At 33.3% G+C, this 27,532-nt stretch overlaps 3 protein-coding genes across 4 annotated transcripts; all 3 read left to right on the top strand.

The window, feature by feature from the left end:
- The first annotated feature begins 7,489 nt into the window (after nt 1–7,489).
- LOC123192767 (transcriptional activator DEMETER) lies at nt 7,490–18,974 on the top strand. The gene is made up of 20 exons (XM_044605416.1): nt 7,490–7,635; nt 8,082–9,031; nt 9,827–11,599; nt 11,714–12,103; nt 12,766–12,856; nt 12,957–14,292; nt 14,422–14,501; nt 14,588–14,672; nt 14,747–14,838; nt 14,918–14,986; nt 15,101–15,137; nt 15,210–15,292; nt 15,489–15,926; nt 16,404–16,440; nt 16,528–16,585; nt 16,857–16,996; nt 17,088–17,153; nt 17,480–17,594; nt 17,683–17,721; nt 18,525–18,974. The coding sequence occupies exons 2-20, from the start codon at nt 8,296–8,298 to the stop codon at nt 18,638–18,640; spliced, it is 5,781 nt and encodes a 1,926-aa protein (XP_044461351.1). The 5' UTR covers nt 7,490–7,635; nt 8,082–8,295; the 3' UTR covers nt 18,641–18,974.
- A 1,133-nt stretch (nt 18,975–20,107) lies between these two features.
- Nucleotides 20,108–22,410, top strand: LOC123193012 (eEF1A lysine and N-terminal methyltransferase). The gene has a single exon (XM_044605760.1). It carries the CDS (start codon nt 20,298–20,300, stop codon nt 21,693–21,695), a length of 1,398 nt encoding a protein of 465 aa, XP_044461695.1. The 5' UTR covers nt 20,108–20,297; the 3' UTR covers nt 21,696–22,410.
- Nucleotides 22,411–22,796: 386 nt separating this feature from the next.
- Nucleotides 22,797–26,616, top strand: LOC123193013 (uncharacterized RNA-binding protein C1827.05c-like). Of its 2 annotated transcripts, none has more exons than XM_044605762.1 (9): nt 22,797–22,953; nt 23,143–23,242; nt 23,674–23,788; nt 23,892–23,947; nt 24,384–24,431; nt 24,515–24,612; nt 25,541–25,610; nt 25,688–25,798; nt 26,347–26,616. In XM_044605762.1, exons 2-9 carry the CDS (start codon nt 23,147–23,149, stop codon nt 26,395–26,397), a joined length of 645 nt encoding a protein of 214 aa, XP_044461697.1. In that variant the 5' UTR covers nt 22,797–22,953; nt 23,143–23,146; the 3' UTR covers nt 26,398–26,616. The 2 variants fall into 2 exon arrangements, with proteins under 2 accessions (XP_044461697.1, XP_044461696.1); XM_044605761.1 differs by lacking the exon at nt 22,797–22,953 and adding an exon at nt 23,039–23,057.
- The last annotated feature ends 916 nt before the right edge of the window (nt 26,617–27,532 follow it).

The raw sequence follows: 27,532 nt of genomic DNA, 5'->3' as shown, positions 1-27,532 counted from the left end.
CTTTTTTTTGACTTCTTTTGCTTCGGTGTGATTGGTTTTATCATTCTCGTTCGGTTAATCTTAACACTCTTTACTCTCTAATTGATTCTCTCTCTTACTCTCTTGATAGCCTTCTTTCTAATGCTAGGTATAATCTTATTATTAATTATTTTTATTTTCTTTTAGGGTTTTGTTGCTCATATAGGGTTTTCGTTTCAAATTTCTCAGTTGTGGAATTAAATCAATTTATTTGTTGAACAAGTTTGATCTTCACTGTCTTCAATGGTTTCCTTCTCAGTTTACCCTTTTTCCACTTTTCCCCCGTCAATTTATATGTTTTGCCCATAATTATATGCATCTTTTCTGTTTCCAGGCTTCCTTTTTTCATTTTTTTATTTCATCATTCATAAGCATCTCGTTTGTTCTGTTTCTCCACAAATATTAAGATTTTTTTTTTCGTTTAATTTTGTGCAATATATTGTGAGTAACCATTGCAGGAAATAGAAAGAAAATTATTTTCAATGTTTGAAGTTGTAGAATCACATCTACTTTTCATTTTCTGTCTGCCCTTGCTTTGCTTTGCATGTAGGATAGCAACGAGAAAGGGCAAAGAGGAAATCTCAATCCTTGTCTCTGACTTTGTCTCCATTCTCATCTCTGTAAGAAATATCAATCTCTATCCCCAATCCTTTCTTTGCACCTGCAAAAAAAAAAATTTCTCCTTATACTTTCTAAACACAATATAAATATATTAAATAATAAAATTAAAATCAATTTACTATTTCAAATGTCTCAAATATAATATATTAACTATTTTAATATATATAATAAAAACTTAAATAAATTTGAAAAATATAAATAATCTAAAATTATAAAGATATGTTAATATTTTAAACAAATATATTAATATAAAGAGTCAGAAATAAGGATGGAAACAAAAAAAATATATAAATGTATCTCCGTTCTCAATTACGTAAATTTTTTTATCTTTACTTTTTTTCTGTTTTTATTAAAAAATCCCTTCACTAATAGAATTAAAGAGGGTTCAAACCTTTGAAATTGAGCTATCATTATCATCTCTATTTGCATGATTAATCACCATTCCAATAGTCTTCTCTATGATATATAGAAAATTGTTTTTTCAAACGTCGAAATCTTGATGCTTCTTGATAGGGATAATAGAGAGGTTAGGGGTTAAATCGGTCACAGTGGCAGAGAGAGTCAAAATCGAGCTGCCTGATCGAGATGCTGTCGTCAGTGACCATATATGCTGATGTGAAAAAGTTAATTACAAATAAAAATCTGGTCTGATAAGAAAATGATTTCACATCCAGTAATTAAGGACACTTAGAATTTGATTCATTTTAAATTTATTTATTTTAACATATAGTAAGTAGATATGAACTGATAAATAAACATAACTAAAATGCAAATAATCACTCGCTGGAATATTTATCTAACGTAAGTATTCATTTAATATTTATTACTTATGTGACGTCCTTGATTAAAATCTTTGGTAATAGTAAAAATGTTATAAATATAAATGAATGAATTGAAAAAATATAAAATTTATTGTAATTGAAATTTTATAATAAAAAATAAACGATAGTCTGAGAATAATTATGCTTTAATTGAAAGAAAGGATATTGTGAGAATTATATATCTCCAGATATAACTGATAAAGGGTTTTATATTGTTATAAATAGTCTGAACGATATTGTCTGTTTTGAATTTCAGGCCCGCACGGCTTTAAAACATGTCATTTAAGTTAAGGGTTTCTGACCACTGCCTATATACACGCTCAGTGGACTACACGGGATCGATGTGGGACTTCAGATCACAACACACCCCCCCATCACGAATCGTACTGATAACGTATTATAAATAGTCTGAACGATATTATCTGCTTTGGGCTTTATGCCCGCACGGCTTTAAAACACGTCATTCAAATTAAGAGCTTCTGACCCCTACCTATATACACACTCAATGAATTATACGAGAGTAATGTAGGACTTTAAGTCACAACATATAAAACATTTTTACGCCATCCATAAAGTCTAAGAAAGTTGACTAGCTTTTAATTATCTTAAATATGTTCGTACAATGCATTAATTATTTTTGTTCTTAATATAACAAATTGTGTCTAATTAATTAATTCATTTAATCACTAATATCCCATTGTTTATTGCTTTCACATTTGGTGGAAACCATCTCATATGTAACCAAAAAAAATATTTATCTAATCATTGATATAAATTTTTTTTGGTAACATGTAGTCCCACCAAATTGGATTGTTTTTTTAAGTTCTAATCAATTTTATCAAATAGACCAAATCATAGATATAGTAGTCAATTTTATAATTATTAAATTTAATAAATCAAAAATTTAACTTAGAGATATCATTAAAAAAGACTTAAATTTATATTTTTTATATAATAAAATTATATATATTTATTTTAAATATATAAATATATACATATTTATATATGTTATTATATAATTAAATAATTTTAAATTAAAAATAAAATAATACTTAATTTTATATATATATATATATATATATATATATATATATATGTAAAAAATAGTTACATATGATAATATTTTTTTCTTAAAGAGAGAGAGAGAGTTTTCTTTTGCTAATCAACCAAAGAACAATCAATCATTCAATTTGCATCGGGCAGCATCGTTTTTTTGTTGCGAAAGAACATTTTAATTTTGAATTATTATAAATAATATTTATGCGACTCTGATTCCCACGTAGAAACGTCATGACTCACTTGTCTGCCCAGGTGCCAACACCCAATTGCTCCCACAAATTCGTGAGAGAAAGCCCCAAAATGCTGGAGATTTTCCTATTATAAAAATAAAATAAAACAAATTAATTAATTAATTAATTATTTTGATCTTAAATTATATATAAATGATCATCCACTTAAGGGTTTATATATATATAATTTACAAATTAGGATAGGATGTTTGAAATCTTATATAATCTATCACATATATAAAGTTTTTCATTAATTTTTGCTGAATCTATAGATTTTTTTCACTAAAAATAAGAGAAAAGATATGTGGATTCTTCATTTTCATCTTTTATTCTATAGAATATTGGGATTTACTTATTTATACAATGAAAAGGCCAAATGACTATTTCCCACCCAAGGTTTTATGATATGATAATTTCTATTGTTTAAGTTTGAAAAAAATCAATTTCTCCCCTATTTATTAAATTTGTTAAAATTTTTATAAAATTATTGAAAAGACAAAAAAACTCTCAAACTAAACAATATTTTACCTTTAAATTTTTATTAAATATTTTTACACCATAATTTACATTAATTTCAATTAAAAATAACAAAAAAATGAGTACAAATAATAAATATGAGTGTAAATAACATATAACTGCATTTTAGCGGTACATAGTAATTTCAAAAAATTTTGGGGGTGTTAATAAATTTTTAATTTTTAAAAATGGTTTAGAGTATTTTTTTTTTAAATTTATATTTTTAGTATTTTAAAACCTAAATTCATTGATGTAAAACCTCCCTCTCTATATTACTCCATGAATTAGAGACTTAGTAAGTAAGGGAAAAATTAATTTTTTTCCTTTATATAAATATTAATTTACATTAAACTAATTAAAGTTAGAAATAACATTTGAAAATATCTTTTAAATGTATTTAAGAATAATAATAGGTCAAATATTTTAGTTTTCAATGTTATTCTAAGAACGATAATAAGTCGTGAATTTAGAATTAATGGTATGTCAACTTATAACAAATTTATTTAAACTCAAACTTAAATTCAAATAAATAATAATACTCAAACACTAGCACAACATCAATGATTATCACATGCAAAATAATATTAATATTTAATTTCCTTGATAACCCATGTGGAAGGATCCACAAGTTTACAAACAACAATTTTCATTTATAACTTTATAGGCCAAAATAAATATATGCCTTAAGTGAATATGAATGCACTCAATTTCATTTGAGAATCCTACTTCAGTATTTATAAAAATAAAGTTATATATATATATATATATATATATCTATTTTGAATATATAAATGTGTACAAATTTAATGTGTGTTATCATATAATTAGATAATTTTGAATTAAAGATACAATAACATCCAATCATATGATGACATATATAAATATATACTTATTTATGTATTTAAAGTAGATACACATAGTATTGTTTTAATCTCAAAAGCACACTTGCAGTAGTTGAAAAACCCAAATATCTACTTATGAGCTAACTTTTATTAGAGATAAGGGTAGAATCATCATTATACATGTAAAACCCTAAAAATCCGTATCTATTTCCCCCTATAATTTGAAAAATTATCAATTTTTTTCTATGATTAAACTTTAAAATGTTATCATTTCCTCTTGCCCAAGGGTTTAAAAATCATTTTCAGTCAATTAATCTGATGAATGGATGGTAGTTGGAATAACAATAAGATGTTCTCTAGATGATAAAATATTGTCCATCGTCTAGATGACAAAGGATGACGCTTCATCGTCCAAACGATGCTTTGTTGAGAAACATCATTGATCTGGATAATCTAGTGCTAGAGACGATGATCTGGAGAGTTAGAGATGACGGTTTGGAGTTGGACAACAAAGACATTGTCCAAATGATGCGTTTGTCATCCAGACGACGGAACAAACTTAGAAGGGATGGCGACAGCTTTGGGTCTAAAGAAGAGTTGTCAGTGGCTGGAGATGGTTGCAAGAGAGCCATTGAAAATAAACCTTAGGTTTTAAGGGAGGGGGGAGAAATGTTACTTTTCAAAGTTAAAAAATTTTAGGTAGAGCTGAAATTATTAGTTTTCAAAATCTAATGGAGAAATTTAATGAATTTTATATTTTTTAATATTAATAATAAAATAACAATTTTACCCTTACCTCTAACAGAAAAATTAACCAACAATTGGACTATGGGTGAGTGCTTGAGTTTTTGAACTATTTCGGATATATTTTTTAGATTAGACTAAAACTTAGATAAAAAATTTTCCTTTGGCCTATATAATAATAACATATCACTTGAATTAACTATTATTTCTATTGATAGAGGATGAGATTTGAGATTCACTATTATTTCTATATGGGGGATCGAACGAGAACAAGAAAAAGTTTTTCCTACAAGGACGAAGACAAAGTGACATGGACTGAAAGAAAATTGAAGAAGAAAAGAAGAAAAACAAGCAGAAAATCGATTCAGGGTTTTGAAACTTAAAAATTCAACAAAGGGGGAAGAATATCAAATGAGACATTCAGAAGGAGGCTTTCATCTATTTCCTTTTTCCATATACTTCTACAATAATTCTCATATTTATAATGAAATGTTACCAACACCACTCAACAACTTTTTCACTCCTCTTGTTACACATGCGAATTTTTTATCTTTTAAATAATATCGTCACATGATTATAGTGAAATGTTGCGTTTGATTAATATTTCTTCTTCATTCCAAACGGCGTCGTTCTTTGGTGACTAATTCATATTGCAATACGAATATTAGGGTTTTGGCCCCTCCCCGCCGCCTTGCCATCCCTAATAGAAAACATATTTCAACTCTCTAATTATGTAAAATTAAATTCTTGCCTTGTTTAAGAGTCAAAAGACAGCCTGCAAATATGCCCTATTTGGTAAAACTCTTTGGAAAGTTATAATTACAATTAGGAAATATTAAAGGTGAGCAAATTACCCATTTGAAATCGGAATCGTCAAGTACCCGATAGTCGGTTTTGGTTCCTACCCATAATTGAAGGAAATAAGGTAGATTCCATATAATAAAGTAAAGAAACTTGCAAGTTTTGGGATCGGTTCCGGTTCTTAAACTGACCCAAACCGATTCAGTTAACTCATTCATTACACTGGATCGGGTACCCGATCCAGTAAATTACTACATTAAATAAACCCTATTTCCTTTTTTTTCCCTATTCTTTTCTCTCAGCCGCCTGCTTCCTTTCCAACTGCGTGCTTCCAAGCTTTTTCTCCTTCCTTGGTTTGGTTCGAGTTTTCCTGAAGTTTGAATCAAAGTCTTGTTGAGGTAAATTCTTTGTCTACCTCTAATCTTCCTTGTTTTTATTTTTTTCTTTCTAGGTTATAAATGAGAACGGGACCAAATCATCAAAATTCAAAGAACTTGAATAAATGTCAAGATAATAACTTGCAAAGATAAGATTGTAAGTGAACTTTCAGCTTCAATAATATCATCGTACCATTTGGTGGATTTCAATAAGGTCAAATATATGTAATTATATAATAAGAATTTTAGATGTATATATAAGGTCAAATATATATAATTATCTAATAAGAATTATAGATATATATATATAAAATAATGCAAAACCCATAAAGTCAATTCTAGGTAAGAATTGACCTTTTAGATTTCGATTCTGATTCCTAAAAATTTTATAAGATATCCGGACCCACTCACCTTGAGAAATATATGAAAATAACAATAATTATATATATATATATAATTAGGAGAAAATATTTTTTTTTACAAAATACAAAAAATTGCCTCTACTGAAAAATTTGTTGAAAGTTTTAAACCAATCTTTTTGTTTTCAAATTTAACTAACTAGTTTAATTCTGAGATAAATTATCATGAATTTATGTTGCTTTCTTTACTAAAAAAAAATATTGCTTTTCATTCTTCACCAAAAAAAAAAAAATGGCATATTGAAGAAGCTCAGAATATTTTAGATTATTTTTATAATATAGTTTAAGAATATCGTGAATTAAATTTTTAATTTTTATTTTCACTCTCATACTTGTTTTTTCCTTTAAAAATTAGGATTTTTTTGCTGCCTTTTCATAAACAATTAAAATAAAAAGTGTCTAATAAATAAATAAAAGACGAAAATATTTTATTCTATAAAAAAGCTTTTTATTTTACCCTCTACGTTACATAATCTTATTCTCATGCAAACTTTACTATTCTTTAGAAACCTTTATTTCCTTTTTCTCTTTGCGTGCGCCTCTTTTTCAGTCTTTGCTCAAACTTCAAGGTCAAGGTCGCCTGAGTGTTTTTGCCGAATCACGTGTTTAGGCCATCCAAACACGCCCTTAACACATCAAGTGTTTTAGCCTGTGAATTTCCCAAAATAACCCCCATCCACCTAAACCTTTGCAGTTATTTTGGCAGTTTTTTTAGACTACATTTACTTTATTTAATTCAATTACATCAATTTCACGTCTCTTAAATTACATTGTTTGAACAAGATTTATTATCGGAGAAATTTATTATTTTTTTTTAGCTTTTTGGTGTCTATTTTGGTCAAATAATATTACCAAGTCAACAAATGAAATTATTTTTTATTTTAATTTTCTCCAATTTCACATTAATTTTATGAAACATGAAAAGCACGTGACACCAACATGGTCATGGGTTTGTTTGGCAAATTAAAAGAAAAGACACAGGAGTTTCCAAACTAGTCAATTCTTTCTTACTGATTAATCATTATTATATTTAAAAGAAAAATTAAATTACAATTTTAGATTGGTTTTCTATTTTCTCTCTCTATTTTTTTTAATTTTCTCTCTCTTGCTTTCAAATGCTTGAGAGCTTGACGTCTGACTCTAAGTCTCTCCGGCATTTTCCAGCAAGGTGACTCAGTTGCAGATCGGTAAGTCGAGTTGCATGTTAATGCATTTTTACTATTTATTTCTCATTTTACTTGAATTATTCCTATTGACTAAATTTAGTAACATTTCTTGCGTATCGAAAAGATTCGTTTGATATTTTGTTTTAATTTTTTATTAAGTTATTGATCATTAATAATGAAGAAATGAATTCAATTGATATAATCTGATTGAGTTTTGATTTGGCTAAATTGTTTCTGCTTTTATTTTGTTTCCATTTCTGTTCATGTTTTCCATGTTTTTGCATAGAGTTAAATGATACAGATAAAAAATTATAGCTGTGTTGAGAAATAACTAGGCAGCATTTATGTTATAGAATATATTTTGTTTTTTTTAACCTGGGAGTATATATTTTTTTCTATTTTTGTTTTTAATTATTGGATTATGATCGTTTGTTTGAGTGAGAAATGTGTTTGTGGAGTTTTTGCAGGATGAATTCTGGCAATAGAGCAGAATAGGTGGTAGAGGATTGTTTTAAAATCGTAATTGTGGCAATTTTGCTACTTAATTTATTGAGTAGAGGAGAATTAGAGCTTGGAAGAGAGGGAGATTTATTAGTGTATTTTTGTAATTTATGTTGGTTGAATTAGTCCAAGAAGTTTGGGGAGGGGGTTTCTGTTCCAAGAGATAAAGAAATCCAGATCATGGATACTTGGATGCCGCTGACGCAAGAAAAACAACTTCCAGTGAGATCTAGACCAGTTGTGATGGAAAGACATGGGAGACCACTGGCAAGAGAAAACTGGCAAGAGCTGGCTGGGTTACCTGTTGGACATATGCAAGAGATGCTGAATTATAATGGCGGCATTAATCATATTCAAGAGCTGCCAAGTTACAGTAGAGGTACTAACCATATGCAAGAGCTGCGAAATTACAGTAGAGGGGTTAATCTTATGCAAGATCTGCCAAATTACAATACGTGCATTAATTATATGCCAGAGCTACCGAATTACAGTAGAAGCGTTAATCATATACAACAGCCGCTAAATTACAATGGAGGTGTTCATAATTTGGATCTGTTGGGACAGGTAGCTCGAAGTGAAAGGTGTTATGGTGGTCGTGATGTTGGTGTGGCTGAGAGAAGTGGGATGATCAACCAAATTGCAGCCTCCTACAGACAAGCCTTGTATGATGAAAGCGCAGGCTGGAACAATAATGCAGTAGCTGAACTTTTGGCAATAAAGAATGCAGCTGCAGTTGCTTCTGTAAACAGAACTCAAAGCAGAATTACAAGCATGGCAAATGCACCTCTATTTACGAGTTTGCAATCTCAAGTCAGCAATAGGAGAGACTTCAACTCAAGTAATTTGGTTCAGAATCAAATTTACTTCAATTCCAACCCGTTAAATAACAGTTGCAGCTATCAGCAGATATCCCAAGGTAAGTCACTAAGATTGTCATCCATTTATGCCTATCTATGCAATTATCTACATCTAATACCTGGTCATTTGAATTCAATCACTTAAAGTCTTACGTGTACTGAGTAATAATCGCTACAAAAGATTTTTCAGAGCTGTGATCATTTTTTCATGCTGAATTTTGATAGACCATGGAGATTGAATCATTTGTTGAACTAAAATCAAAATTACCAGTGTAACATTTTCTTCAAGTTTTTAAAATTATAGGGGCTATACACTGTTATGAATAAAATTATTTATTCCTTTCTAACCCCTCAAATCAAACTGGACCAAAAAAATAAAGAAAAATCAAAGAAAAAGGCTAAGAGCAATAATCCATTACTGTTACAAATCCTTAGGGCATAGAAACATCTAGGCAAACATGGCTTACCTTCTCTATAGTATGGTCTTAATATAAACTACCGTGATCTTAAAAATATCTATATCGTGCCTTGCAATGGGTGGTTTGAGAACAAGTTCCAACAGTAAAGACTAAGATTCACTTAAGATCCCATGAAAACAGAAAACTGTTCTCAATTCTCACCTGGATTGGAAGGGATATTTAATTTGGTTTTTTTCTCCAAATATGCAGAAAAGGTGAAACTGTTTATTTTCATGTGGATGGGAGGTGATGTATCATAAATACATTATGCAAAAATAACTATTGCAAAGTTATCAATAAAAAGATACAAGTAAAAGGAAGAAAAATATAAACAACTTCTCATTCTTCATGATACTACTCTCCTATGAGTTCACTAATTTATTGCTTTCTGTACAGATGGATTCCCTGTTACTAACCAATCTAACAACAAACTGAATTCACCAAGTACTGCAGCCAGTGCAGGACCAAGCATTATCACCACATTGCCATTATCACCAGCAACACCAGATCATCACTTGAAGAAGTTGGCAAACAATCAGCCATCTGTGACAGTAAATTTCTCAATGGGTGAAAGCTCAACTCAGGGAAAAGACAAGCAACAAACTTCAGTCATGCCCATTGTAAATGAAGCTACTCAGCTGAATTCTGATGAGTTCTTTCCAAAAGATGTGTTGTCTTCTGTCATCTCAACAGCAATTGAGGAAAAGAAGGATTTGGATAATGTAGGTGACCGAGGAATGGACCTTAACAAGACTCCCCAACAGAAACCACCCAAAAGAAAAAAGGTCAGGCCAAAAGTAATTGTAGAGAAACCCAAAAAGATTGAGAAAAAGACCCCTGGTAAGAAGAGAAAATATGTGCGGAAGGAAGGCCTGAAAAAATCAGCAAATCAACCAGAAGATGTTTTGAGGGAGACTACTGATACTAGTGCTGGATCTCCCCCAAAATCATGCAGAAGATCGTTGAATTTTGATTTTGAGAAGACTAGAGATGTAAATCAAAGCAAAGTAATTAGTCAGCAGGAAGAAATGCAACAAAGGCATCTAAGGAATTTTAATTTGAGCTTGGATTCTCAAGCCCCAGAATTAGCCAACCGAAGTAGTGGAACAAAGTCAGTTATGCTGATTGGCCATCAGAATGGTTTGCCCACGGTAAACCAACAACCAGGAACTGTTAGTACCAATAGCCTTTCCATGAATCAAATTCTGGCTGATGACATACCAATACCAGAAAGGCATGCAGTTGCACCTTCACCAATTCCAAGAAAAGATCCACACATGGAAAGTTTATATGTCATAGCAAGTAATATAGATAATAGAACTCCTAATCCACGCCAAAAGAGCAGCACAAATGGATACTCTGCTAACCAGCAACATATAGATACAAAAGGAATTGGACAAACTGTGTCTCAGGCAGAAACCAATTTTGAAGACTTTGAGAACGGCAGAGTGATAACTATCCCTCAGTTAGAGGTTTTGTCCAGTTTTAAAAAAGCAAGGGGATACAAGAGAGGATATTGCCAGACAATTGATCAGGCACACCCACCTACTGTAAATTCAATGGGTTCTTCATCATGGTACCAAAATATATTTCAGATGGATGGATGTCACCAAAAGAGCAACACGGTGGGTGCAGTTTCAAAGAATCAAAAGAAAAAGAAAAATGAGCATGGACCAAAAACAAACATAAATGGCAACCTTTGCGGTACAGAAGCAATCAAAGGTTGCTCAAGTCAAATTCCAACAAAATGTGTCAATGATATCAATGGGAGTGGATATCAGATAAGTGATAATGAATTGGTCAAGAGGCTTGGTGATTGGCATGCTCAATCTATAGCTTCTGGGAGTAACTTGCCAAACCAAATTCATTTTAAGCAGCATTTGAGCTCAAAAAAATTGACAGAGACAATTGTATTGACTCCAGTCACTGATACTGCATCATTAACTACAACTACAAGTGAGAAATGTAACCTGCTCCCACCTACTCCCCCTGGCAAAGCCCCTACACCCGGAGACAGGCTAGCAAGGAAAACTTGCCACACTAATGATTCAGGAAAGCAAAATGTGAAGTGCAATCTTGGAAAATCAGCTTTAGCTGGAATGGATCAGATGCTACCTGAACATAAGGAATTCTTGCATGATCATCCGCAATATTCTGCAAAAATAAAAGGTATTGTGCATGATTAGTGAATTTTATCAACTAAAGCATTTCAAGATGCTAAGGTAGTTTCCTAGCTTATTTGACTAACATTGTTGTATCAAATTCCTTTGCTGTTTTCATCAGGACTTCCAAATAAACAAATTTATCATATTCTGATGGATGGGATTATATGTAAATTCAAAGGTCTAAATCTCAACGGAGTGTCCAGCCATGTACCGGAGCAAGTGCAGAATGCAGTTGTTCCCTACAAGCACGATGGTACAGTTGTTCCATACAAACAAGATGGTCGAATTATTCCATATGAAGGTTTTGACGTCATTAAGAAATGTAAGCTAAGGCCTAAAGTGGACCTTGACCCAGAGACTAATAGAATCTGGAATCTATTGATGGGCAAGGAAGGAAGTGAAGGCCTTGAAGAGATGGATGAGGAAAAAGTAAAATGGTGGGAACGGGAGAGGAAACTTTTCCAACAACGAGCTGATTCATTCATTGCGAGAATGCATCTTGTACAAGGTAGACTAAATTACATTTATAGCCCTTAAATTCCAATCATTCTATTCTCTACTATGTTCTATTGCAGCCTCAATTTAGCCATCTCTACTTTTGGTCCTCCAAAATCGTAGCTATGACTTGTAATTACATAATTACACAAGTAATTAAGAATGATCAACAAAAGTTAAGAGAGAACAACTAGTGCATGAAAACACGATAACTGACTTTGTTTTGAAGTTGGAGTAGTATTTAGCAAAAGTAAAACAAGGAAGAGGATGAGGAACAGATATGAGTTATTCTTAAATTCTCAAACTCATGCCAGCAAGTGTTGTTTAGCATCCCAGTCAAATTTTCCAGCATCAATTTTCTTGGCACATAGAACTTATTTATCGTGTCAGTTTTGTAGCTGATCAAAAAAGTTAAATTTCCACAATATCCAGATTGATGTCTAGAGAAAAGTGTACAATACAAAAGTACTTGATTCACGTAAAATGTAAATAAAACAAAGATCTCTGGCATAGGCAATATACTTCTCTGATGTCTCTACATGTGATCTTTCATATAGACAGGAGATTTTATCACTTTACATGTACCAAGAATTAACATAATTGAGGCTAGAATCTCTTAAATCAATGCTGAAAGTTACCTGCAAGTTTGTCAACAAAGAAGCAATTTTCTTACAGGGGATAGACGCTTCTCAAAATGGAAGGGGTCAGTTGTTGACTCAGTGATAGGAGTTTTCCTTACTCAGAATGTTTCAGACCATCTGTCAAGGTAATTTAAGGCTTCAGTATGCTTCTTATACGAAAGTGAACAAAAGGATAAAATTTAAGCACAACTGAACAATTTCTTTGACTTCTTCACCATTATGCAGCTCTGCCTTCATGTCTTTGGCAGCACGATTTCCTCTCAAGGCAAAAAACAAGACATGCAACATGGATGGTACAAACAAATTGGTCGAAGAACCAGAAGTATGTGTGCTGAGCCCAAATGATGCCATCCAATGGAATGAACAGGTATTAAGGAACCCACTCGGCAGTCAAAGCTCTACAACCCCACATGAATTAACAGAACGTCAGAGGGAAAGTGATACCTCAGGGATAGAAAACACAGGCTTACTGGAGGCACATAGTCAGAGCTTGGAGGAAGAAGTCATATCATCACAAGATTCTTATAGTTCTTCAATCCTTCAAGGCAGTGGAGGAATCAAATCCTCTTCAGGCTCGAACTCTGAAGCAGAAGATCCTACTTCTGGTTGCAAACCTAAACAGGTTCATGCTTCAACAAATTTTCTACAAGTGGGTAATGCCACTTTGTTTCAGGATTTCCACCGTTGTATAAATGAGTTACCAATTGATACAGAAAATAGCCAACAAGACTCAAGACTGGACAGCATGGAGAACTTTGGCAGTTCTTTAACTTTTACTCAGTTACTCAATTTTGACAGTTCACAGAATCAGGTGCTGCTAGTCCCTTCCAATAACTATCATCCACACATGAATTCTTACTCAGAACAATTAGAAGGTTCTGAGATCTACAGTAAAGAGTGCATATCATCCCAGTATTCAACTGCTTCCAGGTATCTGGAACGAAAAGACACAGATTATACAAGCAGAAGAAATGGACAGCTGGCAGAAGATGTGGGTGAAACAACAATCCAACAGAATGGATTACCAATTCTAGAAGGACCGGTGAGCACATATGCAAAATTAAGCAAGCAATCAATGCCACAACACAACATTTCTCAGCCAGGATCTCAGGCAAAATATAGTCCACAATATGGTGAAAGCATGTCACCTAGAGAGCCTGTAAATCTTGTTGAAACGCTGGCAGAGAGGCAGAATAGTACTATGCAGAATGTACTGGATTACAGTGAGGTTGCGGAAAAAACTTTTGATATTGAGGAAAGAATCTCTGCAGTAAATAAGGTCCCAGAAAATAAAACAGTCAAACCAAATCCAAAGGAGCAAGTACTTTCTAATCCCAGTACCTTGAAATCGAAAAAAGAGAAGGTTGACTCCACTAAAAGGACTGCAACTGACTGGGACATTTTAAGAAAACAGGTTCAGAGCAATGGTAAGAAAAAGGAAAGAAGCAAGGACACAATGGACTCACTGGACTATGAAGCAATGAGATGTGCCAATGTCAATGACATTGCTAACACTATCAAAGATAGAGGAATGAGCAACATGCTAGCTCAGCGAATACAGGTTTGTTTATTAAATTTTTCCTTAAAATCTGGAAATTTTGTTAAGATGACTCTAAATGACTATGAACATATAATACAAAATGAATTTAATATGCTCAAGACAGATTAATAACTGGTTGAAGCATTGCAGGAATTCTTGAATAGAATTGTCCAAGAACATGGAAGCATCGATCTTGAATGGTTAAGAGATGTTCCCCCTGACAAAGCAAAGTACTTTCTCAAACTTTCGACCAAAATCTTCCAATTACTCTGCAGAATTAATACCTTTCAATTTTTTAAACATGTTTGTGCTGCAGGGATTATCTCTTAAGCATACGTGGACTAGGGTTAAAAAGTGTAGAATGTGTGCGACTTCTAACTCTTCATCATCTTGCTTTTCCGGTAACGTTAAACTGAAACTACCAAAATTAAACACTCATCAGATATGAAAATCTCACACTGATATTTTAACAAAGGTTGACACAAATGTTGGACGTATAGCGGTTAGATTGGGATGGGTCCCACTGCAACCACTGCCCGAATCTCTTCAGTTACACCTCCTAGAGCTGTAAGTATCATATTTTAAAAAAGCAATCAGCCCCCAATTTTCCATCTGCTCAAAAAAACTAATCAGAATCCTCTTGTAGATACCCAATATTGGAAACAATACAAAAATATCTGTGGCCAAGATTGTGCAAATTAAATCAACGAACTCTGTAAGACCAATGACTTCTCATCAGAGTGATTTTTCCTCTTCATAAGTTAAATTCATAAAGGATTACTCTCATTTTGCTAATGGCCTTACTGATTGCTTTGCCATCATGATACAGATATGAACTACATTACCAGCTTATTACATTCGGGAAGGTAACTGAGTGAGCAAATCACAAAACCATTAAAAAAGGTTTCTAAATGTTTTGTGCTTCAACATCTATGCAGGTTTTCTGTACAAAGAACAAACCAAATTGCAATGCATGTCCAATGAAAGGAGAGTGCAGACACTTTGCAAGTGCTTTTGCAAGGTTTGCATTCAAAATCCTAATTAATATTGTTGTTCTCACTATCATCCAGGCAAAAAACGACTGATTATCTAATGTACCATGAAGTTCAATAAAATGACTTAATTTTCTTGTCAAAGACACCTATTTCTCTTCCCATCCAACTTGATATTACATGTGTAATCTTAATTAAACTGAATGTCATTTCTGTTTGGAGCAGTGCAAGGCTTGCACTGCCAGGGCCTGAGGAAAGGAGTATGGTGAGTTCAACTGTGCTTACTACCACCAAACAAAGCCCTGCTCCAGTTATCAATCCTATGCTATTACACCTACCTGAAGAAAAGTCAAACAAAGAAGCAGGGCGTGATTTTGGCAAGTGTGAACCCATAATTGAAGAGCCAGCAACACCAGAACCTGAATCGACAGAAATATCAGGAAGTGACATTGAGGACACACCTTATGAGGATCCTGATGATATTCCAACAATAAGACTTAATATTGAGGAGTTCACAGTGAATTTACGGAACTATATGCAGAAGAACATGGAACTCCAAGAAGGTGACATGTCCAAGGCTCTAGTTGCTTTAAACCCAGACACTGCTTCTATTCCTGTACCCAAACTCAAGAACGTGAGCAATCTACGGACAGAGCACCAAGTGTAAGTGGATATCTTCTATGGTCACATGAACAGTAATTGTTGAATTAAAAAAAAATTGAATTATTAACTAAGCTAGGCCGAGCAAGATAAAATAGAATCCATATTAGTCCATGTCATTGACTTCCCAAGTTAACTCAGTTAGACCATTGATGCATGATGCAGCTAGTTCAATTTAGCACAAGCAAACTTGATCTCGTAACTAATTAAACTTATCATTGATAAAAACATGGTAACTACGAAAGAATTTGGAAAAGACTGCAGTAGGTAATAAAAAAGAAATCTCTAACCCAATAGCCAAAAATCCCACCTGGTAGTTAAAATTTTGTGAAATGTGAAGTAGGTGGCCCTTTACCTCTTGGTTAAGACCAAAGACATTTACCACTCAAGTTAACAGACAACTTCTTTAAAGCAAGTAAAATTTAAACACCAGTAATTTCCTTGTGTTATTTGTTCTAACAACTCCCTTGTATAATACAGATATGAACTTCCAGATTCTCATCCTCTGCTAGAAGGGGTTAGTCTTTTTTATCTCTCTAATTTAGAATTTTCAGTATCTTCACATGACAAAAGTTGTTTGATCATTAGTCTACTGAATTTACAGATGGATAAGCGGGAACCTGACGATCCCAGCCCATATCTTCTTGCTATATGGACACCAGGTAAGAACTAAAAATGATATCCTAGATTTAAATTCAGAAAAAAGTGGTCTCAACAATATTGAGAATGAAACCATTCACTAAACAGCTGTGTTTTAAGAGATTTAAATATACTGTTAAGAATGTCGTCTTTGGTTCCATGGCATGTTGATGTGCAGTAAATACAGTAAGAATGCAGAATTGCAAGGGCTGGTAATAATTAACACTTTGCTTGTAAATGCTACTATGTTGCACAATCTTTAATTACCTTCACTGTTGCTACATCTATTAATAGGTGAAACTGCCAATTCTATTCAAACTACTGGAAAAAGCTGTGGGTCACAAGAATCAGGAAAGTTGTGCAATGAGAAGACATGTTTTTCATGTAATACTACAAGAGAAGCCAATTCAAAAATGGTCCGAGGAACTGTTTTGGTGAGAAACTGCATTTTGATTTAATGGTACATAAAATATCATAGCCTAAGCTGAAGCTAGCATGATAAGGAACCTTGGTTCCCGTGATCAGATACCTTGTAGGACAGCAATGAGAGGAAGCTTCCCACTCAATGGCACATACTTTCAAGTTAATGAGGTAAATACAAAAAAGACCATCTACTTAACTCTTAATTTATTTGAAGAATCTAGCTAAAATTTCTATCACCACCTCATCCATGCACTGTGAACCACATCATTTTTATTCGGTAGAATATAAATCTGTCATGCATGGGTTGATTACTATTTCATCTAATTCTAACCACTAATATGACTGAATTTTTTCTTTTTTTCCTTCTTATAAATGCACACATGGTATATTTTTATTTTATTGTTGTATGATAATGTGGTACAACCCATGTACCTTAGATTTTCATTTTGAATCAACCCATTCAACTCACTGGTTTTATTGCCAATACCATGCAGATGTTTGCAGATCATGAGTCTAGCCTCAATCCAATAGATGTTCCAAGAGAATGGATATGGAATCTGCCAAGACGTACTGTGTACTTTGGAACATCTGTATCAACAATATTCAAAGGTAAGAGATAACACACAAGCTTTATGCACGTTACTGTCCAATCTAATAATGAAATTAAAAAAATAACTTAAAAAATTATGTCTTCTAGGCCTTACAACAGAGGGGATACAGTATTGCTTCTGGAGAGGTATGTATAATAAAATCCTATCTTCAACTTTTCATACTATCTTATCAGCTTTGAATAGTAGAATATATATACTGAATTTAATGTGACCACTGAATATCAGCACAAACCTAATACATCACATACAATAAATCTATGTGTGTCCACTTTGGATACATAAATGGTACACACTTATGTGTGTTATCACGCAATTGGATAAATTTAAATTAAAAATAAAATAACGTCCAATCACATGATATATATAAGTATGTACACATTTGTATACTCAAAATAGATACGTATAATATTGCTCTATCACATGTATGCAGTACTGAATTACCAAAATAAGAATCCATAACTTACTGCCATAAAAAAATTACTCATAATAGCAGTAAAATTGTATCCATCTTCTTAAACAATCATGAGGTTCTTGAGGACCTATACTATAATTTTTTTATTCCTGCAAGTTAAAAACTTGAAATTACTTTCCAAAATTTGAAAGTTATTTTGCAAATAAGAGATCATAAACTAAACTATTACACACAAAATCTGATTCCCATAACAGAAAAGAAGAAGATAACCTCTTTCATCTTTTTGACATTGCATGCCAATAATTATAAATTGTTTTAAGTCTTTAAACCCATGATGAAAATGAGAATGGTATCCTTGTCAAGCCATTAAATATATTTAGAACTCAAAAGTAAATCCCAAAATGTGGCAGGTTGTTGAATATTAGTCCTAAAGATTCCTGTTTGTGTGTGTTCGACTTGTAATAAAGTTACTATAACCCAGACATGCTTGCTAACTGTTTGAAAATTGATTGGCAGGTTTTATTTGTGTGAGGGGGTTTGACCAGGAAACACGAGCTCCCCGACCTCTTACGGCCAGATTGCACTTTCCGGCAAGTAAGTTAGCCAAAAGAAAAACTGAAAACAAACGATAAGCAGTCTATGATGCAGAGAAGATTACCGGCGAAAGTACTAATAGTGATCCAGATATGAGGGAACATTACCAGCCAAAGTAGCAATAATGATCTGGCATAAAAGGTAAGAAAAGATTGCTGACTTGAGGAAGAAAAATGAATTTTGACTAACATAATGTTGTACCATTGAATTGTTCTTTCTCTAACATGAGATGCATTCACCTCATGTTAGCCCTGGAAAAGAAAGTTTTAAATTAGATTGTGAGATCCCGTGGAAATGGGATGTCATTTGTACATGATTATAATTACAATTTTTATCTCAATTCATGCTCAAATGAGCAATTCTTCAAGACAACCAAATGATTTGGTATACCTGTGATGATGGATTTGTGTGATTTATATTTAGGAAAAGGACAATTTCCCACCCAAGTTTTAGCCTTATCTCAAAAATATACTTATATTTGATGAAAAACTCAAATATCTATTTAAAGTTTAATTTGTTTGGACCTATCTACATATTTTTTGTTAGGGTTAAGGGGCAAATTCGTTATTTTATCAATAATATTAAATAATTAAAATTTTATCTCATTTTTCCCCTTTTAATTTAAAAAAGTAATATTTGTCATATGAATTAAGTTTTAAAAAATTCATTTTTTTCCCCTGAAATGCAACCACTTACTTCAACAACGGTGGAAAAGTTTTTGTCTAGAGGTCGACCACCTTTGGAAGACGATCGTCCAGATTTGAACGACGTTTCGTTGTCCAGATCTTTAAAAGACGAAGTATCGTCCAATCTGGACGACGTTTTGTTGTCTATTCTGGACGACGTTTCGTCGTCCATTCTAGACAATTGTTTAGAGAATGGACGACGAAACGTTGTCCAGAATAGACGATGAAACGTTGTCCAGACTGGACAACGCTTCGTCATCCAGAATGGATGGCGCTTAGTCATCCAGAATGGATGACGCTCGTCACTCTCTTTCCAGTCACGTCGTCACCGGTGGTCAGAGGGAAAGTGAAAAAAATTAGGGATTTGGGAGGATGAAAGTCACTTTTCAAAGTTCATGGATAGGATAAAAGTTAATTTTTAAAATCGAAAGGGAAAAATATAATAAAATTATATAACTAGATGTGAACAGTAAAATAATGGTTTTACCCCTCTATTTAACGAAAAACCTAATAGGTCTTTAGAGATGGATGAGTATTTGAGTTTTTCATCAGATGTGGATATACTTTTGAAATGTGACTAAAAATTGGATGAGACGTAGCCTTTTCCCTTTATATTTATCAATTTTCTCATATTTAAAATCAAAAAGTAAAATTTAAATTATTTAAATAAAAGGTTTAAAATTTTTAATAATTTATTTAAATCAAATTGTGAGCCCATAAACAAACCAAGCTAACTAACATAAATTCAAGCTTGATTCAAAAGTAAAACTTGACCCTGAATTGACATTGATCAAGGTAAGTTGCGAGTCGGTTGACGAATCACTCATCTCGTGTACACCCCTATCCAAGTTACTCATAACTCAGCTCGCGTTGGCTTGGACTTAACTATATTATATTGAATCAAGTTTGAAATTGCCCTTTTTGGATTAGCCTGCAAGCCCGTGAGCTTAGGTGAGTTGTATAATTGGGGTTAGAGACCAGGGAAACACCCCAAAACAAAGGCCTAAAAATGGCCTTGGATGCGGCCATGTTCGAATCCATACTCCCTTCACGCTTCATCACCTTCACGATTCCCAACCCCGTCCTCTCTCATCACCACGAACTCCTTCGAGTCGCTGTTCTTGACTCGCCTGTCCAACCCATCGACTCACCCCGAGTTGCTCTCATGTTCGTTCCCAAAAACCGGCACCACGACTGGATTTTCTCCACTGAGTCAGGCCACCTCCAGCTTCTCCTCAGCTGCCCAGAAATATCACGTCTCATATTGATCGGAGACCAGCCAGCAGACGGCCCTGATTCCTCAACCATTTACCACCGCCAGAATCAGAACGACGCCGTTTATAAAAAGAGACTGGAAGATAGCGTCATGCCTATGGTAATTGCTTTGTCTCGAAACTTTTGTTTTAAAGATGAAATTTTTGATTTGCCTATTTTGAATTACGAAGACGATGTGGTTTCTAGTGTTGTTTTAGAGAGATTTGTTGGTGCTTTTGTTGGTGATATGCTTGTTGAGGATGTTGAGATTGAGAGTGATAGTAGTGAGTGTAAAAAGAGAGAGTTTAGGAGAAGATTGAGGTTTAAAAGATTGCCAAATTTGATACAAACTGAGATTAGAATAGTGCCTGAGGCTGTGCTTTCTTTAGATTTGATCGAGATTGGAGAAAGAGTTAAGTTTAGACCTGATATTGGGGTTTTGGTGCATGCTTATTTGGTGCCAATGGTTGCAAGCTGTGCTTTGAATGGTTCATATATTGGAGAGCGAATTCGAAGTGGGTTTAGGCCCAAAGCTTTATGTGTTGGAGTTGGAGGTGGGGCTTTGGTTAGTTTCTTGAGAACCCAGTTGTGCTTTGAAGTTGTTGGAATTGAAAAGGATGAAGAAGTTTTGCGTGTTGCAAGGAGGTATTTTGGGTTAGAAAATGGCGAGTATGTTAGGTTTCATGTGGGAGATGCTATAGAGTTCGTAGAGAAGCTTGCGTATCAAGTTAATGGGCAGAATTTGGATTCATCTGGTGCTTGCGGTATAAATGATGGTGATTTATATACTAAATTTGATGTTATTATGGTTGATTTAGATTCTGGTGATGTTAAGAATGGTATTAGTGCTCCACCTTTGGAATTTGTTGCAAGAAATGTTCTGCTGGCTGCTAGATTAGTTCTTAGTGATTATGGGATATTTGTTATAAATGTGATTCCTCCAAACAGGTCGTTTTATGAGACATTGATACAGGAGTTTCGGGAGGTTTTTTGCGAGTTGTATGAAATTGATGTTGGAAATGACGAGAATTTTGTTCTTATTGCCACGACATTGCCAGTTGTGTCTTTGGCTGGTGATAGTGAGAATGCTTTTATTAAGAAACTGAGATTGGTTATTTCAGGTAAATACATGGATTCCATCAATAAAATCTGAGGTGTTGCTGGTAGAGATTAGGAATATGGTTCTGGAGAAAAAATGTGCTTCAAAAGATGTTTTGCACATGCATTCAAAACTTCCACAATAAGAAGTTCTGACTCAAGAAAGATGATTTGTAGTATATGCTTCTCAAAAGATTTGCAGTTATACAGTGCAGAAACGGAAAAAAACCATAGTGAAAGAATTCCCGTAATGCCTCGCATGATTTTTGATTCCCAAATCATTGGTTGTAATCAAGGAAGCAAAGCTTTGCTGCCTATTTCTGAGATGATTATTTTTTGGATTATGGGTCATGATAATGATCGAATGCTTGAAGATGTAACCATGAGAGCTTGTGAAGACCAAGGTAACCTCTTTTCAGGATCCGAGGTAGGTCCCTCAGCTGTTTGAGCCATTGAGGGACAGGTGATTCTTATTGTGATAGGAACATGATCTCCAAATCACTGGCAGTTTATACAGTTCTTGTCTATCTTTTTATTATTTTCTTTGAGCTCTGGTTATGATACATTCTCACTCCTACTTATGCGTGGTTAAAAGTTTTGCAACTCATTGCAATGAATCTCGAAAGCCATGGAGAAATAGGCACAACAAAGTTCTTGTCCATCGATGTTTTGATTTAAGATCATCGAGTGTTTTGCGGGGTTGTGTATTTGTTATAAACTTGGAAGGGATAACATTATCCATGGTGGCAATTCAGTACTTGATTTTGATCCTTGTTTCGGGTACTTATATACAGAACATTGCCTAAATCTCTTCTTTTCGTTTGCAAAGACAAGAGGACTAAAAAGTTCCTAGAAATTCAATTCTGGCTAAATAAATAAAAGGGACATGTACCCTTATACCTCTTAATCAACTCATGAAGAAAATGTAATATTGAATTTGGTAATTGCACTACTTGAAATTGAGAGGTAAAATCATACAAAAAGTTCTGTTGTTTTTGCAAAGGCACAATTATTGACATGTTGTGATATATCATTCAGAGAAATTAAGCTGGGGATATATAAGACATTTTAATATTAGAAAGGAGGATACATAAAAATCAAATCAAGGAAAACAGGACATCTAAATTTACCTGAATGCTCAGATGGGGTGCAATTACAAAGTAGGCTGGGGATGGTTAAGATATCTCATTCAAAGATAAAAGCCCAATTGGCCTAAGCCCAAAATTAAACCCGCAAAAAGTTTTTAATCTAAACCCTAGCCCGAAAAGCCGGCTCCCGACACTCTGTGGCTCTACTCGGTTTCGTCGCTTCAGGTGAGCAAGAAGAACAAATAAGTTGTGTTTAGAATTGGATTTTGTTTTTGTCATATCGATGTCTATGATTTAACATGTTTTAGGCTTATATGAATGAATTCCAGGTAGGGTTGGAATATTGAATAAGCTCTGTTTTGATCGGCTTAATCGTTTTGTGAGAATAACTTATTTCTGGTCTGTTTTTGTTAGTGAAATGGGGGCCAAGCAACAGAAAGTTTTGAAGAACTTAAAGAAAGCCTCTTCACAGTTATCAAGCCCTAGTGACATGAAAGAAGCAGCTGATTTCTTGGTATGCTGATCGTTAGTTTCAGTTAGGCTCAAATATACGAAAGTGATTTTCTTGGGATAAGAAAAGCACTTGCTGAAAATCATTTTTGGTTAAACAAAGTTAGCTCTTATTATGAGTTTTGGAACTTTATAAGCAATAAAAGTGGTTTTTTGGGACAATTTAGGCGCTTCTTGAGAAGCACTTCGTCTGTGATTTCAGAAATGTGTCCAATTTGTCGTGTTCATCTTGAAGAACATTGGATAGGTGGCTTTTTTATATATATGAGAAATTTGTATGCTATTGAGAAAGCTGCTTTTACTCAACACGTTTATTCAGCACTTTATGGCACACAAAGCACTTCTCGTGGTACATAATTCAATCCAAGTTGATTTACCTTGTGTGTGATTTTAGTGTTTCATTCTTTTTTTTTTCAAATTGTGTATGTATTATAGCCGCTTGAAGGTGGGCCTGGGTATAAGCTTCCTGAGGAAAAACCACCAGTATATAAGGCCACAGTTTTGTATATTGGCCGGATTCCGCATGGGTTTTATGAGAAGGAAATGCAAGGTATATTTGTTTTAAAGCTTTGATGAAACATAGTGTCAATTATGTATTAGTTAATGTTTATTAGGATCATTTTTATTATTGCTAATTGGCCTGAATTTTACAGCTTTCTTTGGCCAATTTGGTATAATCAAGAGGCTAAGAATTGCAAGAAATAAAAAGGTTAGTGCATTTAGGGTGTTAGAGTAAAGTATTGCATTTTACCAAATTATTTTGTTGTGTTTGAATTTAATTGGAAGCAGCTGTTTTCCATTTTCCGTCATTAGTTTTGACCTAAGTGAAAAGGTTTGAATGCTGTCTCGTGATATGAATGTGGATAATAAATATTTGTCTTTTGATAATAAACTATGTTTGTCCTGAAATTTCCTTCTCTGAGCTATAAATTGAAATGTTTTCAGGTATATCCAACTCCATTGTCAATATATCCCATCTCTTTTAGCTTCCCCTCCCTGCTGTCTCTTTTGGGTCAAAATCTATTTAGGATTATAGGAATTTCTATCAAATTTTTGGCTTGCAATTTATGTTTTCTTTTTATTTCTGCTGCATTCGCTGTCTTTTAGTTGGCATCTACTCACTCTACTTATCTGATGTTTTACAGACCGGAAAATCAAAGCATTTTGGCTTCCTCGAATTTAAGGATCCTGAGGTTGTATTCATGGCTCTGGGATTGAAGTATCAGTGCTTATGATATTTTGTTCTTCTGTTCTTATATATATTCTCTGAGTGCAGGTAGCTGAAGTTGTGGCTGATACTATGCATGGTTATCTTTTGTTTGAGCACCTTTTGCAAGTTCATCTTATTCCTCCAGAGCATGTTCATCCCAAATTGTAAGAATTTATTTATCTTGTGCATTCTTTGAGGTTCCTTAACTTGTAATTATTAACACTGTGTAAACTTGAGAAATGTTGAAGGATTTTGGATAAGGAAAAAAAAAAAAGATACTGTTGCCCTTCTAGTAAATTGAGTTAGAATACAGCGGACATAATAGAGAGAGAAGTGAATTAATTTTGGGTTGGTGGAATGGTTTAGGAAGAGGATGGTATTGGTTGGTCGTTTGTATATGCAACGGATTGAAACCATCTTAATCTATTGTGAAGTGGTTATACCTTTGCCAAAATGATGCATACGACTAAAATTTAAACACTGGGAGGAGAAATATATGTAGTTGTGAGCTTTCCAAGAAGGGAACTTTTCAAAAATGTTCCTATGTTTCCCTTCTTTCCCTTCTCCCTGCTAACCGAATAAGTTTGTCTGTGGAAGATTGAAACTTATCTCTCCCTGGAATGAAATATGTTCTTCATAATTTATTCATAGACATTGAAGAATTTTGTTGAGGGCTTTGTTTGCATCTGATGGTCCTGTAATTTTCACATTACATGCTCTGGAATTTATGAATGGGCAGTTCATTTTACCTAGGTGTATGCATGTTATATAACAAGCTATCTACTGTGTTATGACATCATCCGCTTTCTTTAAGTGGAAAACATTCAGTTGAGTTCAGTTTGTTTATGCCGTCTTGACCCTGGTACAAGAGTCCAAGAGAATTAAATAGAGTAAAATATAAAGATGTTAAAATAATCATATTGTCTTATATCTCATCAGGTGGATGTCTGTTTCATTGTTAAAAATCCTAGCATGTATCGCTAATATAGATGATAACTATATATGAAGAAGCATGTTTCATTCTTCATTTACATAAGGCAAATGGGCTTCTAATGGTATACACATCTTTTGCTTTCTACCCTTGGCATATAGGTGGAAAGGCTTTAATTATCGATACAAGCCCTCAGACAGGGTTCAAGTGGAGCGGAGGCAACAAAACAAGGTAATTCATTGGGTATATGTGAAATTTTTTCAAGTGTATTGTTATTAGTGTCTCATTCTTTTAGAATTATTATTCAGGAAAGAACTTTGGAAGAGCACAGGAAGTTGGTGGAGAAAATCATGAAGCGAGATCAGAAGCGGCGCAAGAGGATAGAAGATGCTGGTATTGAGTATGAGTACCCTGAAATTGTAAGTAGCAAATGTCCCTTTTTCTTCTTTTGTTTGTGTGGCCAATTGCATTTATTAATGCATTGACTGTAAAAAATTAAAAAAAAAGCGCATGAAGTCACCCTCTGGAAAATATCAAACAGCAGTTTTGATACTTATTTGCATTAAGGTAGTATTATGACTAGAAGTCTTCTAAACTTTGATGGTCTAGTTGACATAATAATGGACATGTGAACCAAACATAAGGATTAGAGTAGTGTGTACATACTAGGGTGGCCATGGCTTAAATAGAAGCTAAATAGACTCATATTAGTTGATTATTATTAAGAGAAGGATGTGAAAGTTGCAGATATGTTCTTTTCCAATAATTGTCATATATATACACACTCGCATAGATAACATGTGCCCTCAGCAATTATTTGCCTTGTCGTGGTGTCTTGGTTAACTTTTACTGTCATTATTCTGACTTCTTGGAATAGATAAATAATTAAATCTTCTGTCACAATTGTGGCATTGCTGTCAGGAATTTGACAAGGTAGCCACTGATCATTTTTTATGTTGCTCAACAGGTGGGTAGTGTCCAGCCAGTTCCGAAGAAGATAAAGTTTGATGAAGAATAGGTGTGCTATCTTGTTGTAGTTTTGGCACAATATCAGCATTACTTTTTGCTAGGTTGATTTGAGATTGAAGGAACTATAGCGAAGGCAAGGCAGGCTCTCATCCAACCCAAATGCTAAAAGATCATTGGTGTTTATAAAGTTTATAGTTTTTGGCTTTTGACAACAATATAGATTCTATCCTACTGTAGCATTTAATATATAGAATGTCTTGCTTGATCATTTCTAGTATGTGAGATCGACATTGGGGGTGTATTTCCTCAATATATCATCAGGGGCGATGGTATTGCATCTTGGCCATTGTTTTTTGTTAAAATCATCCGTGAGGCTAATGTTTTACTTTCTTTCGAAATTATCTTGAATCGAAAAAACGAAAAAGAGGCTCATTGGAGATGATTAACTATCCTAAAAAATGCGGAGATAGAACATAAAGATCAGAAAATGGTGTTGATCCAATTGGTGGTGAGATTGTGGTTGGACAGGTTAAGTATTATAAGTGATATTCAAACAGTTTTATATAATTTATTTATAAATACATAATTTGGGTCATTTTAACATCAAACTAAACTTAGTGTGGTAACATACATATATATTTAAAATTAGAGTAATATTATATGTATGTATTTTAGGTATATAAATATATATTAATATATATTATTATATAATTGAGTATTATTTTATTCGTAATTAAAATTACTTAATTATATGATGATATATGTAAAGTGTATATTTATTTTTGTATTCAAAACAAATATATATAATTTTATTGTTAAAATTACTAAATAGGGTTTTGGGTTCAAGTTTTAATAATAAATTAAAAAAATATGATATTTAAAAATTTGTTATTTAATCCATAATTATAGATATAAATAAGCTTTTGGGTACTTGGTTGAATCACATTTTACATTTGTTTTACATATTATTGGATGTATCGCTACCATACAATGACTCGGTATTATTTTAAATTTAATAAATATCATAATAATAACGTTATTGCAACATTATTAATAGATAATATTATAAGAAAATATTGTAAAAATCCCAAAATCTTAATTTATTGTATGCCGAGAATGGAAGCAGAGGGATGGAATAATCCAAGCAACGAGAAACACACAAGAAGGGACAGAAATTGCAGAAA

Source organism: Mangifera indica, chromosome 12 (assembly GCF_011075055.1).
Source record: "Mangifera indica cultivar Alphonso chromosome 12, CATAS_Mindica_2.1, whole genome shotgun sequence".
NCBI lineage: Eukaryota > Viridiplantae > Streptophyta > Magnoliopsida > Sapindales > Anacardiaceae > Mangifera > Mangifera indica.
This window is presented reverse-complemented; position numbering and strand designations above follow the sequence as displayed.